This window comes from Hyposmocoma kahamanoa, unplaced genomic scaffold (assembly GCF_003589595.1).
Source record: "Hyposmocoma kahamanoa isolate Upper Pololo Valley unplaced genomic scaffold, ASM358959v1 84, whole genome shotgun sequence".
Lineage (NCBI taxonomy): Eukaryota > Metazoa > Arthropoda > Insecta > Lepidoptera > Cosmopterigidae > Hyposmocoma > Hyposmocoma kahamanoa.
In genome coordinates this window covers 7,129,767-7,146,749 of record NW_020654229.1, presented here as the reverse complement: position 1 = coordinate 7,146,749, position 16,983 = coordinate 7,129,767, and the positions used below count along the sequence as shown (strand labels likewise).

General features: G+C 37.7%; 1 protein-coding gene across 1 annotated transcript in view; it reads right to left on the bottom strand.

Moving 5' to 3' along the window:
• Positions 1-1,066: 1,066 nt before the first annotated feature.
• The window catches only part of LOC113234448 (zinc finger protein 93-like), a 33,210-nt gene continuing 17,293 nt past the window's right edge, over positions 1,067-16,983 (bottom strand). Inside the window, exons 4-12 of the mRNA XM_026469758.1 lie at positions 16,360-16,508; positions 16,044-16,265; positions 15,144-15,262; positions 12,296-12,406; positions 6,916-7,045; positions 5,367-5,440; positions 2,342-2,453; positions 1,609-1,716; positions 1,067-1,457 (exon numbers count right to left, since the gene is read on the bottom strand). Coding sequence (XP_026325543.1) covers positions 1,275-1,457; positions 1,609-1,716; positions 2,342-2,453; positions 5,367-5,440; positions 6,916-7,045; positions 12,296-12,406; positions 15,144-15,262; positions 16,044-16,265; positions 16,360-16,508 — 1,208 coding nt within the window. The 3' untranslated portion in view covers positions 1,067-1,274. The remainder of the gene's footprint in view (positions 1,458-1,608; positions 1,717-2,341; positions 2,454-5,366; positions 5,441-6,915; positions 7,046-12,295; positions 12,407-15,143; positions 15,263-16,043; positions 16,266-16,359; positions 16,509-16,983) is intronic.

Below are 16,983 nucleotides of genomic sequence, written 5' to 3'. Positions count from 1 at the left end.
TACAAGGAAAAAACTGACTTTTTGTATTTCACATTAAAGACGAACTAATTGATGCCCACGGCCATTTACATAATATAAACTACTTCCAGGCTATTAATCAGCCCCAACTAGATATAAGACGGAATTTTGGCCTTTTTCAAAGTTATGAGTAGTATAGATATTATAGTCTGGCTTTTTTGAAGACTGAGTGAAATGACAGTTCATGGCGGCAAAAGTGTTGGCCGCTAGCGAGCAGATAGTGATTGTATTCTATCGATAAATATTCTTACGACTACATATTGGTCACGCCTATGGAATAAATAGCCGAACTTGTTTCATTTCAATCATTCTCGACCCATTATTCATCCAATTACTGAGCACAAGTTCATTTGAAGTTTAAATTTTTGTAAGTTCATATGTATTTAGAACTGTGTTTAAAAAAAATACAAAGAGGAAACACATTTTAAAGTTTTTTATTTCAATTCAATACTGATAATCAAATACGGCTATTCTTGTTAAAATGAATATTGATAAAAATTTATCTCTATACTAGTAGACCAACCGTCAAAATAAGAATAAAGAAGGCAATAACGCAATTAGTAATAATTAGAACGCCGTAACTTTCACAATTCAAAAATTTTTGCCATAATTTTATCTTCTCGCACAATCTATCGATAAAACTATCGACAACAACTACATAATTAAAATTTTATGAAAACTGGCAACCCTACAAATGTCATATTACTCTGTCTTCTAAAAAGGCAGACTATAGGTAGTCCTCTTCATTGGTCCATGATAATATTAAAAACACAATAGGATTCTACAAATGGACCTTCGGGACCAGTTGACCTATCTGGCGATGAGTTCAATGGCTTTAAAAGCATTATTAAAAATAAAACCTATCTCAAAAGTATGCTAATCGGCTTTTTTATTGGAATTACATCCATTTGCCAAATTTTACTGCAATCGGTTAATGGAAAATGCGTGAAACCGGATTTATTTCAAAGTTTGCCACCCTTAGAGGTGGAATATTCTCTTCAAATTTAAATGGGACCAATACCCAAGTACCCTCTTTCCAACAAAAAAAAAAGAATAATCAAAATCGTTAAAGAAAATACAGTCGAATTGATAACCTCCGTTTTTGAAGTTGTTTAAAAGTCGCCGGCCGTTGGATGTCACTATGACCTAATTTTCTTCTTTCCAATTCAAGCAAATCACTATCTAGGAATTCAATTACTTTTAAGGCATATTTAGAAAGCGGGAGGGGTCCCGGTGACCACCCACTCGTTCCTCTTCTACGATCCATCCGGCTTGGTATCCATAAACTCAACGACTCTCTTTGTTGGGAAAACCTTATGTACCCTCTTTCTATGTGTGTATAAGGACGCTTTTTGTTTGAATGTTTGTTGGCATATGTCGCACTGTAGAGGGCGTTCTCCGGAGTGGATGACTTCGTGCTGTGTCAGGGCTTTCCTGTCCTGCAAATAATAGACATAGAGCATGAGGGTGGGATCAAGTCCAAGTTTTATGTGGCCAATGACAGTCCCACCGGTTAATCGTGTAAAAGCTTTTATTTTTTAAATTTAATTTTTGAGTTTTTCTGCTCAAAATTAACAAAGATGCACTTACAGTGAAGGCTTTTCCACATTGTTGGCAACGATGGTTACGAGGTTTTTCCTTCTTCTCACGGTGCACTCTCATCATGTGCTTCTCCACGTTGGCGCGAGACGCTATTGGCTGAAAATCAGATTACATATTTGAAAAAAAATCCTATATCGAAGTAAATACATATAAATATGGAATAACAATATTTTCAACACTACTCGTAAGTTTGGGTGTAGTTTGCGGTTGTCTACCTATATGTGCGTCCATGGCACCCGCGATACAGGGTTTCCCTAGTGCGGGGCTAGAGGCCGAGCGTTGCGAAACGCGAGAAAACTAAAATCCATTGCCCACCATACCGAACTCGCAACGAAACAATAGAAATCCGCGGGTAATAAGTCACCGATTCTACGAACATCTACCCACAAACCTGAAAAGTGTTACAAACGACGAAACGTTTAATACCCGACTAAAACTACTTTTATTGGATAATGAATTCTACAGTGTTGATGAGTTTCTTTTGATACAATTGTAATTTTGTTTTATTTGACTTCGTTGTATTTCGACAAGCAGTAGTTAAACTACTTTATTTTATATTCATTATTATTATTTGCGTTAGTGATGATCATATTATCCCTTGACATTGTATTTTGAATTGTAATACTGTGACATTGATAATATGAAATAAATGATTCTATTCTACGAGTGTGTGAGTTATTTATTTATTGAGACCTGATTCGTAAACCATATACACTATTACCTTTTCGCATACGGGACACTTGTGTGATGTCTTCCCCAAGTGCTGGTAGTTGAAGTGGTCTTGCATTTGCTCTTTAGTCGGGTAACCTTTGTTGCACATCGGACAGGGATATCTGAAATCACGGTTGCACATTATCTAACTTACGAGAAGCTTTACAAATCTCTCACAAGTATAGGTTACGGCGATTACAGCCTAAAGAACCAATCAAGATCTGTATAAGATAGAAAATAGTAAGGTCTGTTAAAGGTGGATTCACAATGCACAAATTATTTCGTCTCTATTTCTGATTATATACTCGGTGGTTTGCCATTATGAATGCGGCTTTAGTGGCTAATCTCTAACCAATCACGTGCGGCTGTATTTTTCAGTACGAGGTCGCTAACTTGAATAGACTGTAGCAATATATTGCCATAATTTATCGTATTGCGCGATATGACCTTGGGTTGACCAATCAGGAGCTGCGATATTTTAACGCGCGATGATGAACCTGAAAGCTTATCATCGCAAAACGCGGCAACATCAGCGATCACGAACTGTCACTGTCGTCTGTGTGGCGGGATACTTTTTTCGTTATAATTTGAAGTGTTTTTTGTGGATAGAACTATAAGTTTCTTAAGTGGATTTAGCGGATTCTGCATTCTAGCTGCTTAGAACTAAAAATAAATTGACGGTGGGTACTTTGTATTGTAAAAAAATAGCATTTTTATGATTTTAATATACAGTGCTTCTATTTTCTCAATGTCCCTCGGCAAATTTCGTGTTTCGACTGTCGTCGGGTTTTATTCAGTTGCCCTTTGGCTTTGGTACGGACCGGGCGCTTTAAGTCGACTTGGAAGTATGTAGAGTTGCTATTAGGTTTTTTATTTATTATACAATGGGAAGAAAGCCTTTAAAGACACAGGCACGATAGATAATTTACAGCGTGTACTTGTACAATAGCTATGTCAGATGAAGAAACGCGTTCTGGGGGTCTACTCTCAACATCCGTCCGAAACAATTACTGCCAAATAAGCAATACTTGACCAAATGAAAAGGACGCGTGATGCGAATGAAGCTTCGTACTTGATACTTGTCTTTTAATTTTGTCGAATATTACTTATTTGACAGTAATTGTTTCGGACGGATGTCGGACGGAGATCGAGAGTAGACCCCCAGATGGATTCGCTCTGGACCTTTTGGAGGGAAAAGTTTCGTTTTTATTTTGACTTTCAATTATTTTGTGAAATCTAGTTTAAAGTGGAATAGGATAGTGCTATTGTGCCTTAATCGCAGATTAAAACGCGAAATTATACGAATCTCGAACTAGAATACCCGTAGCGGCCCGTTTTAAGGAATCCCGAGTCAATCCAAGCACGCCGCCTCAAATTGCCTATCCTCTTTGTGGCGGCCATATTTACAGAAACATAAACTTCATATACATTCTGCTAAGCGGAAAACTCGACACTGGCGAAATCTTAAAAAGAAGGAACCGCCATTGAGCAAAACGAAGAAGAAGAAGACCCCCAGATATGGACTGAATTAACTAAAATAACCGGAAAAATATTCATTTTTAGTTATATAAAAGAAGCACACTTTATTATCTTTATATTTTTGTTAACTTGCTTGTTGACATGGACCAAATGTTATTAAAAATAGGGAAATAGTTTTACAACTTTATATTGTTTAACTGCCTCCGTGGCCGAACGGTTACCATGCCGGACTGCCATGCAGTTAGGGTGTAATTTGTAATTGTCTATTTGTGTGTCTATGTGGGGCTATGTCGAGTGCGTGCGTTATTATTATTATTATTGTTCACACGGAAATCAAAACAGCAATAAAGTACGGACAACGGCACATCAGACTACACATTTTTATTAGAAAATCGCCCATGAAGCAATAAAAGCTTAAATACAAGAAAGTAAAAGTGGGATTTTTAAATTATATGAATAAAATTGAGTCCCAGCAGCGTTGCCCCATTGTATGGCTATGCTAATGTGTTGAGCAAGGTAGCCGGTCCTTGGGTTTCCCAGACAGTCTATTAATTTTTTATATAAAATTTTGTACAGATACAGGGCACTGGGACCCCACGGGTCAAGGGTTTCGACTCCAAAAGCTGTAAATAGGAGTCGGAGCCTACTTTTTATTCTTTCCGCCAGCTCAGCTGCAGCGCCAGCCCTCTTGTATGTCGTAAAAATAATATCTCCATGTCCGCTCCACGCATTTCTCCATCCATTATCGCTCCAGGGCAACGGAACAAGATACGTCAATGTGTAGCTTGACGTGCTGGCGTATGTACATTGTTCAAAATTCAAATTCTTACAGAATTTAAATCTAATAATTAATGGGCATGGTAATTAACACTCGCGTGCATTCGGAAATCCGATGATTGTCCAGAGACGTTGTGAAAATAAAAGCAATGTAGTTATTTGTCCGTTTGTAAATGATCCCCATCATGGTTATAACTACCGTCTTTCCTCTTTTCAATAAAGGCAAAGCCAGAAATTAGATATATTCACTAATAAGAAACAAAAACATCTCATCAATATAATTGGCAACATAGACATCTCTTGCCAATTATATTTCATAAATTTGATTTTTTGAGAGGCAAAGAATTGGTAAGTAAATTCATATTGAAGAAAAAATTAAAATTTACACTTCTTGAAAGCATGTAAATTTAGTAAATACTACACTGGTTTTGTTAAATGGACTCGTACTATGTATACTATAGGTTTGTAATTATGAGTGTATCCTCACCAACAAACCGCTTTCGCAGTTTGGTGAGAAATTGTATTATGTTCTCTTGTACGCCTTGTTTGTATGAAATAAATAAACAACAAAACTCACAAACGTCAAAAATACGAGGTATCATAACAACTATTGTGCGTTAAATTGTCGCAATTCTATTGTGCCCCATTTCTGTATTGTGAATCCACCTTAATTCGTTCCGTAGTTTGACGACGTGTGTCTCTGGTTCGAATCCAACCAGATGGAAGGGACTTTTCTTTGTGTTTGTTCGATCTTTATAATAAATAATTATTTGACGTACTTGAACACTTGGTCGGAAGCATGCGCCCTGGAATATTTCAAGTGTGCTTGATACGTCGCTAAGTGAGAGAATACCTGTAAAGGAACGTTATCATAAATATATTGTATCGCACAATTTAGCCCGCAATAACATAAAAAAAGATATATTTAAGTTCCAAAGCAATAAATGGTCTTTTGACTTACAACAACGAGGGAGCGCGTGCGTTCCTTAACTCGACATTGGCGAAATCATCAATTACTTCGATGGGGCCATAACATTTAAAAGAAGAAGAAGGGCATTGAAATGTTTGCTTAATATTTAATTACAATAAAATATTCTTATGCAGCATTTCGTGACAGACTAGAATAGAATGTATGTGGGCTGTCAGCGTGACGTAGACGCTCGATACGTCACTCCCCCGCCGTGCACACCCCACAGTGCATTCAGAACTTTAAAATGCTTCCCTGTAAACTTGGCAATTTCGACATACGATACTTTACGTAGGAGGTGTCGGTATATTACCTAAAAATATGCGATGTCTATTTCGTAAAATTAAGACAGTGCCATCTCTATGCTCCTTGGCGATAGTAACAGTTGACACTAGACTATAATTCCGAATTCACAACGTGACAAACAAGACTCAGCTTGTTTTATTTATTTATCTTCATGAAAATGCGGAAAAATAATTGAAAACAACGTAATTTTAATAGATTTCATTATTACATACTTTTCTTTTTTCGGCAGTTAAAATTCTCTGAATGTAAATAATATTAAGTACTTTAACATTATACTACGATAGGACGATTCGGAACATCAAAAAAGAAAGAGATGGCATTATACAGTTCATATAGCGTTATTGCTTTCCTATTTTTGGTAAGAAATACACAATATTGGGAAATCATTTGTTCTTTCCATTGACTTACAATTATATGGACGTCGGGTCCGCGCTAAAAAGTGTCCGAACTTATAGGGCGTTACAATCGTATACAGAGCGTCATTCACGTTTTAATCTTCGTTTGTTCGACTGACAGCGAAGCAAGCAAAATTAGACAGTCCTGCTATGACATTACAATTTAAATTCAACGTTTTAGCTTTTTCATATTCCTTTACATGTCACTACGTTTAAATAGGTTGACTTGGGACATTCTTTTCGTGGTTTTTGTATTAGACCCGTCGTCCATTTATTTGTAAGTCAATGGTTCTTTCCATCATTTTAGCAATAATACATTACTTGGTTGACAGGTTTCTCAAGGTACGAATATGAGTAATATTGTAATAAGCTTACTTTAAGCCTACACTGAAATAGGATTGTTTTTGGAAAGGTTATGGTAGGCCCCCTAAGACATGAGTTGACAAGTCCCATGTGTCTGTAACTTCACCAGAACCTTTTTCCTTCAAAACCGAAACACAGTAATGCTCAGGCTGCAGAAAGTGGTGGCAGTACTTCCTTAGACGAACTCTTTCACAAGGAGTTCTACTGCTACTAATCTTCAATTCTGGTGGTAATCTTGGCGGTAGAATTAAATAAGAGAAACATAATCCATTTCAGACTTACACGCGTGTAACTTACCTTGTTGCAATCGGTACACACGTGTTGTTCCTTATTCTGATGCCTTTGTATATGGTACTTTAATTGACTCACGCGCACCATTTTGTGGCATATTGGGCATTCGGACCGTGGCAACGGGCCTTCGTGTAACCTGTCCAATTAATTTATTGTCATTTTTAACACCATAAAAAGGTACAAATACCGATTTTTAAGTTATCACTAACGGTCGAAAAGGGCGTCCACGGATGTAGAAACCTGTTTAGATATAGCTACAAGGTGCGATATAGAGTTGTTAAAATCACCAAATGTTAATTAATTACTTTTTACGCAGAACTCGTAAATGATTTTGCTACATCGTAGGATGCTAATTCCGGAAATGGTTTTGCTACATCGTAGGATAAAACTATTCGAAGTCAGATTTTAAAGTAATCATAACTGACTTTTTACCAAAATAGAGAATTAAAAAATTACGCGAATGGTTTCGCCCGTACCTGGCTTTAGATACCGCATGTTGACGGTCACGTTGTTGTAACGGCATTGTTGTATTTTATTTATTTACATGGGGAATTTTAGGACATTTTAGCTTGCATGACAATCGTTGTGATCGCGCTCTAACATATTTTATTTAAATTAAAAACACAGTATAACAGATGTCCATAAATTCGAATCAATAGCAGAAATGTCGTATTTTAAAAGGAAAATGTTCACACACAAATTATTTTAATACTTTTCATTAAAAAAAAAAACTGCCGAACGCTTAAACAAGACGACAAAATGCCATTTTCATTTATAAAATAAAATGAGGATTATTTTCATCCGGAAACCCGGTTTTGGTGGTTTAAACAACTCTATGTCACTCCTTGTAGCTAAATATATATATAGCACTACTGTTACAATAGTGTTGTAACTCAAAATATATGAAATTCAAGATTATACCATTTCTGAATGTAACATTTGTCTCTCTACACGTGAATAAAATTGTCATTAGAATATTGTAAGAAACCATTAAAATATATCTACTTAACCCAGGATGAGACAAACGTTTTGTGAGCTACTTCTGGACAAAACCCCACGCTAGCCCACGTTGGGCTAGCGTGGCGGACTATTGCCTAAACCCTCAATTGAAAGGAGACCCGTGCCATTGGCTATAGTATAGACCTCGCTGGACTATACTACCATAGTACAGGCGTTCTTAACCTTTTCCTAGTAATGGACCCCTCTTAAAATTACAAAGAGCCCACGGACCCTTTCCGAGAAAATGAATAAGAAAGGCTCGCGGGTTCCATTGACGCGCGGCTCGTTCGTTTCTATAATGGACTTCCAACAAAGCCACACTATACAAGCCGCGCTGCGATATTTAATATTGAGTTACCATACTTACTGGTAGCTGTAAAGGTGCCTAACTGGGTGACGAAATACTTCCATAGATTTCTCATAGATGGCGCTACGGCTAAAAAGTCGTTGAAAACCGAACACAAAGATACGACGCAAACACATAGAAAAATTCGTGAGGTCCGCTGGTACGTTCCGTGGCTTGGTTAGCATAGCGTCTAAGCACGGTTTGCTAGAAGACGTCGGTTCGAATCCGGCCGGATCGAAATATTTTTTTCTAAGTGTTCGATCTTTGTATTAATAATTAATTAATAATTTAAAAAAAATATTATTATTATCGATACTAATACGATATTAATACCGTGGTAGTGAACCATCCTGACACTCAATAAAAACACTTAGTTACCATACTTGGTTTTATTCTACTATGATATTACTACCATCATAAACAACAATTTTTGTTCCATGGCTTCTTACAAAACACAATAAAGGACTTGTACCGAATTAGTATGGAGCTTGGTACTTTATTCCCAGAAAAATTTAACCAGAGTCAATTTTTTTGCTAGATATATGCTTGAAATAAACAGCTTAGCAAAATAAATTAAAAAATATTGTGAACTGCATTTTTTATTTATTTATTTAAAACAAAATTGTGGTAGATACATATGTTAAATTAATTCCAGCAACACTACGATCCTAAAAAAAGTCCAAAAAGCAGCAACACTTAAACACTAAAATATTCAAAATTCTAATTGGCTAATTAAATTGCAACAAGAATGACTTTGACATCTGATCTGTCAATATTTTTTTAAGGCATTGGTCACTGACCCATTAGCCAAAAATTACATAAAAATCCGTTCCGTTTCGTGGGATTGCGTTCAGTTTTACTTTATTTACATAGTATTAAAAATCCCTAACGATTTTCTGAAAATTGCAGATCAAAAATAATTTGTTTTTAATTCAGACTTTCTAGATTTTGAGAGCGTTACAACAAACCAACTAATAGCCTGGTTAATTTTCCATTTATTTTAGTACCACTAAAGGAACAACTCCTTTGCCAAAAAGAAACATTTAAGTTTTTGTTGTAGTATCTGACACTTTTTAGATATGCATTTGGTAGTGAAGTAGTAAGTTGTGACAATGTGACCTCCTTACATCGCCATCCCACCTTTTTATCGCCTTTTCTCTGGTTCCTAGCCACTTGTTTCAAATTTTGAATCGTTCTTTAATTCCTTTGCCTCGCCATCCTCATTTTGTTTAGGCTGTAATTTTCAATTGCGTCTAATGTTGATCCTTTTACTAATTCAACCTAAATCATATGCCAATTATGTTAATACCAATCTGTAATTCTGTATAACTCGACCCTTTTCGGGCCTTTTCCTTTCATTTCCTTCAAACAATCGAGTTTATGGACCGAAGGATCCTATTTTATTCCCGTGATCCTGGTCACAGCACACTAATGGTTTTCAACCTTTTCAAATTTCAAACGCGCAAGCTCCCTACACGACGACCCCCACCACGCACAGTTATCAATGTTATAAACATTCTATTTAAATATTACTATTTTTGTACGAAAGCAAAGATGAATTATTCAGTCACAATATTATTATATTATATATGCTATATAATATTAGTCTATTAACTAATATTGTAGATAGAGTTACAAGAATTGGCCATCGAGGCCTGGAAGGCAATGGGTCCCCGTGGTGTGGGCATCCTTACCGGCCTCTTTAATCGCGTGCTCGTCACCGGTAAAATCCCTAACCAATGGAGACTGAGTATTATCACTCCAGTCTTCAAAGGGAAGGGATCGGTGCAGGAGTGTGGCGATTATCGGGGGATAAAGGTCATGTCCCACACCATGAAGCTCTTCGAGCGTATAATAGACTCTCGGATCCGATAGGAGAGTGCTGTCTCGGAGGGTCAATATGGGTTTCGGCCTGGTCTTGGGACCATGGATCCTGTTTTTGCCCTAAGGGTCATCATGGAGAAATACAGATTGAAGAATACGCCTCTGCATTTCATGTTTCTTGACATGCAGAAGGCCTTCGACTGTATCCCCCGTGTAATGATCTGGTGGGCACTGAGATCCAAAGGGGTACCAGAAGCTTATATTGACATCATCCGAGACATGTACCGCGATTCCGATTCCGTGGTTAGGACTGCTGTTGGTGACACTAAACCCTTCCCTGTCACAGTCGGAGTTCACCAGGGCTCAGTTCTCAGTCCCTATCTGTTCAGCGTGATATTAGACGAGGTCTCAAGCTCCATCCGAGACACGCATGAGCAACCCCCGTGGATGCTTATGTACGCTGACGATATTGCGCTGGCGGATGCGGATAGAGGGAGACTGGTACGACGAGTGAATGTGTGGAAGGAGTCGCTTGAGAACGGCGGTCTGAGACTAAATGTGGCGAAGACTGAGTACATGGTCTGCAACGCTACAGATCCCCTACCCGTTCGCATAGGCGAAGACGCGGTCGAGCCTACGGGCCAGTTTAAATACTTGGGATCTGCGACGTCAGAGCCCGAATCGCAGCCGCTTGGGCAAAGTGGCGTGAGGTGACTGGTGTCATTTGTGACCCCAAGATGCCAGTTAAGCTGAAAGGACAGGTCTATAAATCCATCATTAGGCCTGTCCTTTTATATGGCAGTGAAACGTGACCCGTACTTGAGCGCCATAAGCAGGAGCTGCGTGTCACGGAAATGAAGATGCTGCGCTGGATGTGTGGAGTTTCACGGAAAGACCGTGTCAGAAACTCCCGCATCCGCGGCAGCCTTCACGTCCGTGACATTGCAGATAAACTGCAAGAAAGTCGCCCACGTTGGTACGGCCACATCTTACGGAAACCGGCATGCTACGTGGGAAACAAATGTCTGGCTATGCCACCTCCGCCGGGCCCCGGTAGAAGGGGCAGACCTAAGAAGTGCTGGCTTGACGTCGCCAAGGGTGATATGCGTGCCAATGGTCTCACCACTAAGGATGCCGAAGACCGTGCAAAGTGGAGGAGAAAAAGCAGGAAAGCGGACCCCGGGCTCCGCAGCAACACTGCTGAGGACGCAACCGGGATAACGCTCAGATGAGAGAGAGAGAGTTACAAGAATTGGAGAGGATGTGGGTTACATTTTTCTGTATCTAATTGAGCAATAAACATCTTTGAAATAGAGATGCGAATAACCATGAATAACGTCAAAAAAACAGTTGAAACCCAATATTAAAATCTGCAAATCCATAGAGAAAATCGTAAGATCTGCTGATTCGATGTGTAGCTCAATTGTTAATTGCTGTGGCCCTGGTGTGGCAACAAATGTTGGTTCCAGTCCACGCCATAACGAAGGAATTTTCCTTTGGATGTTCGATCTTTGTATGAATAATAATAACAAACTTGTGAAGTATTATTATTATTATTTAGCATAATAGACACACGCTTGGCCACAATCTCACCTGATGTTAAGTGACGATGTGACCTACAATGGAACGCGTTTGCCTAAAATATGCCTAAACACTCTAGCCTTGAATAGCCCCAAATTGTACTGGTATTTGCAGCTAGAGTATTCCATTCCTTTGGTTTTCCTTTTGTTGTGGTATATCAACGACATAAGTTTGGAGTGTTCCGGACCTTCTAGTTGACCGAAGGAGGAACGATGAGGGTGGAACTAAATTGAAATGTTCCTGCGCACACTCGCAAATGTATCCGATAGAAAATTATTAATACAAAAATCGAACGTTAAGGAAAATGTCTTGAGTCCGATTGGATTCAAACCAGCGCCTTCAGCATATAGTGCCTGACGCTCTCGAAACTGAGGTATGAAACGAACCAGTAGACTTGACGAATGTTTGTATGTGCTTGTTGCAGACCTTTGTTTTGAATTTTTTAACAACTTTTTGCCATAGCGCCCTCTGTGAGAAATTTATGAAAGTTTTACTTCACTCAGTCAAGTATAATTTTTCTTAATATAATCGTAACAAACTAGTGGGGTAATTTCACAATAAATAATTGAATATCATAACATCATGATATTCAATGAAATAAATTTCAAACAATTACTTTTTTCTCATTATATTTACCTAAGATGTGTGGCGAGTGTAGTCCGGTTGACAAATCTTTTTTTACAATGGTCACACTGAAGGCCTTCCCTGTGGAACCTTGCCACGTGGTTTTTACGTGCTCGTGAATTTCTGAGAAACAATCACAAAATGGGAATAATTATTTATATATGTTGAACGTTGGGTTAGGACGCGTTCCCATTATGACGCGACGTTTTATTTACCGTTAGACAACTGTCGCATCTAGCCTGTTCCCATATCACGATTATCTGTCGTGACAGTGTCGTGGACGTTTATTTTATCGTTGAACGACAGACGAGTTTAGCTGTTCACACTAGATCGTGACGACAATTTATCGATTCACGGCAGCTCGACAGAAACGTTTGAAGCTGCGATTATCTGTCGTCACATTTTTATCGTGACATTTTATTTATCGTTGGACGACTGTCGTTCTGGCTCTTCCCATTGTCACGACAGTCTGTCGTCGTAACGTCAAAAATTCGTGAACGACACTTAATCGTGTTGTGCTATATGTGAACAACTTCATTTAAATATACAAGCCACGACACTTTAAACTGCACGACTATCGGTCGTCATGACATAATGGAAACGCGCCCTCGGGGTTACGGAATAGGTTCGGGTGGTGGCCGCGCGGCTCTAAATGTGGTTTTCCATAGCATTTAAGTTTATTTGAAAAGAGCAATCCCTACGGTCTTTTGCTCTTCTTCTCAGGGAAGTCAGCACAATGAATGAGCAGTAACTAAAAAAAATACGTTGTCAAGTGTAATTTATTTACGTGTGTGTGGAATAAGTGAGCATAAGAAAATATTTAAAAAAGGTACTAATCGATTTGTAATTAAAAAAGATAGTTTAACAAAACTTTTACTAATAACTAGTACAATAATAATTATATCGCACTGCAATTACAATAGTGTTATAACTTAAAATATGTGAAATTCAAGATTATACCATTGTTAAACGTAAAATTTGATTCTCTACATGTCAATAAAACCGTCGTTAAAATATTGTAAAAAAAACAACTAAAAGATATCTACTTAACTCAAAATGAGACACGCTTTATGTGAGCTAGTTCTGGCCGAAATAGTCCTTATTCAAAAACATGAAGTTATTTTTTCTCTTTTATTTTTAAATATGTATATTTGGCAAGTAGGAAATAACCTATACATAAATTTACACAGATCTTTCACGGGAAGCGAGTATTTCGTTTTTCGTCGATTCTGAGAAAATACACTTTTTGAGTTAATACACTATATTATTAACAGTGCTATATGCAAACTTAATACTTTTGTAGATCTGACTGGCCCTCTGTGTGTTTCGTCTTTTTACAAATAGAGAGCTAAAAAACGACTAATATATTTTAAACATTTTACAGAGGGTGCTCACTCAATCCACACACATATTTATTTTACCCATGGAATAAATAAGAAAAGAAAGAAAGAAACATTTATTCGGCTATTACAAATAAAATATACAAATAATAATAATATTAACCTAAATTTAAATTTCTTTAATTTAAATTTAGGTTAATATTATTATTATTAAAACCACTAAAAAAACAACAAATATATATATTACTAAGTATATAATTAATAGCCGAAAAGGTTAGCCGGCTCAGCTTAATGCTGGGCAGACCCACAGCGCTGATTTTCAGCTGGAGCCTACGTAGAGGTGATGGCTATGCCTATTTAACAAAAACTAAAAAGAATAACAAGGATTTCATCCGTAACCTAAACATTTAAAAACCCAATTAATAATATAATTATTACAATATGCAACGTGCTCTTAGACAATATAAAATAACAAAATTAATAATAATAATAAGAATAATGTCCGAGTAATAATACTAAAATAAATTAACAACTAGCTTTAGTGATTGATGCCGTTCGTTTGTCCTAAATGATTCTTTGACTTTGATTTTGATATGTAGGACAACTCCCGCCTGTTCAGCGCAACAATATCTTTACTTCTCTCGGAGCGTGGGGTTCAGTGACGTAGCGTCGATTTTTGCCACCCGGAGCCAACCTTAAATTTACTGCCCTCTCTATATTCACGATTACAAAAGTAGTTCGTTCGGGCAGGCTCGGCTTGATTGTGTTTTTAAATTCGCCTGCCGTCGCCATCTTTGCGTTGTTCAGGATAGCCCTTATCATATTAGTTTTGATTATAGTGACCCTTAGCGCCCAGTTACACAACGCGAAAGTTTTCGCGCGGCGACCGCTCAGTTACCACGCTATAAATAGAATCTGGATTCTATTTACTAGGCAACAATATTTAAATTACTCTGAATAATACAACCGCTCAGAGCAGCCAGTGTACAGGCTATCACAGACCGTTGTCACTAACTTCATCTGATTCTCGAGGCTAGTCTAGCCCCATATCTTTCTACATTAGTTTTGGTTATGGTGACCCTATCTATCGACCCTTAGGGTATACGAGAAGGGCACGATGATCTGTTGTGTCTGTGGTTTTAACACGGTTCTAGCAGAATATCAGTCATGGGAAACTGCGGCATTTATTTCTAAGCCAGCGCCTTTTCACTGCCACGACTTCCAAAAATATTTACTTTAATTAGTTATATGTGTTACACGTTCCTTTTGTTATAAAAATTTGTTATTTTGAAGTGGTTCAATATAATAATAAAAATATGGTGTTCGTTTTAGTGGATCCTATGTAAATTAGCTGACATGGATGTGAATAAAGTTTTTATCTATCTATCTGAAAAGGATTAATGCGTGGTGACGAGCTGACCGATGTATGCCCAGATCGTAGCAAGTGGAAGGCGAAAATGGATAAACGGATGTAGTGACGGAGTAGTGTGCTACTCGTATATATTTGATGTAATACTTACTTGAAAAACATATCACATTCAAGACATTGATAGCCCTCAATAGTAGTCTTGGACAACAGCTTGCGAAGATCACCCGGCTTCGGTGGCTGCGTTGTTGATTTGTCTTTTTTCTTGCGACCCTGGAAATAAACAAACATACAGAATTGGCGCCCAACGTGGGGCTCTGGCTAAAAAATTGGCACCCAACACGGGACTCTAAGGACGCTTTCACATTATACTCTTATACTTCGCAACTTGAAATACAGGATCGAAGCAACAAGGCCTGTACAAAGATTGTTGCCTATAACATGTCGCACTGATATCAATGGTGTTGTAATTCAAAATACGTGAAATCCAAGATTATATTATTGCTGAACGTAGAATTTGATTCTCTATACATCAATAAAACGTCGTTAGAATATTGTAAAAAAACATTTAAAATATCTACTTAACTCAAAATGAGACAAACTTGTCGTGAGCTAGTTCTGGACAGTCCTTACTCAAAAACATTAAATTATTTATTTGCAAATATATATGGCATGTAGGAAATTGTACATTTGAATATGAAATACATTTTAATAATCTTTCACGAGAAGTGAGTAATTCGTTTTTTATCGATTCTAAAAAAATACACTTTTTGAATAAATACACTATTGTATAAATAGAGCGATATATCGAAAAAATATGTATGTATACAGTGTAAACTACGTACTTTATAGAGAAAACAAATATTATTGCGGCATGCAGCCGCTTCACTACTAAGTTTCATACAATATGCGCAGTCGCATCGTCACTGTCGTGACACGTGCTCGCCACTTTTGCAAGCAGTCACGATTATTGAAGTAAAACGTACGCGCGACTGCCACGCCACTACAGTGCATCTAATTGAAGCTATATATCTACAGCAGCAATAACTCATACCCTTATGACGCCAGTGGATCCAACATCACCAAACTTGATCACGGCACTTGGTATCGCCTTGTTCAAGTGTGACTTAACGTGCATTGTGATTAATTTGTTACTATAGTCGGTATGTCCACAGTACTTGCATATGTATCTGAAGTAGTGTTCGTCAATATGCATAGACAATTTAGATTCCTCTATGTATACGTAACATACTTTGCAAGCTTGAAGACCTGGTCTCTGGAAATACAAGCATGTCATAATAATATTAAAGATATTCAATTAATATAAATTCTCGTTAATAGGAAATTTCCACGATTTGTATATTACTTACGGCTCTATGAGCAGAGATAAAGTGGTCCTCGACTTGTTGCTGTGTATAGAACCCTATTATACATAATTCGCATTTGTACACAGAACTTGCGTACTGCACCTTTTCTTTAGCCTGCTCTCTGAAAAGCAAGACACCAAAACTGTGAAATCCTGCACAAATTGCAATGAGTTATAAAAAGTACAATTAGGGCGCGTGTCCACGCTAAGAAAAGTCGCCGGGTCTATGCAAGAATTCGTGTCGTTTCTACACACGAACTGTGTACACTGCCTCGGCGCCGGACAAGAAAAAAATCTTGTCTACCCCCGACTCGACACGCTCTGTCGCTATTGTATGGGGCGCATTGTCAATGAACGAACGTTTATGCGCGTGGACTGATATTGCAAAGTACCACTGTCCAAAATGCATGATTTACTTATAAGTTTAGTAGAGGTAAGACGAACCGTAAGGTACCAAACTCGTCTTTTTGTTGCAACATTGGGTGAATCCAGTAAATTCTTTTGTATCTTCTTTTGTTATAAATTTTTCTATACGTATAATATGCAATCACCATTTTTTTTTTGCTTAGTAATCAACATATTTCTTCCCACAGTCGGTAGTAAAACGACAGCTACCTGGAAGACTCGT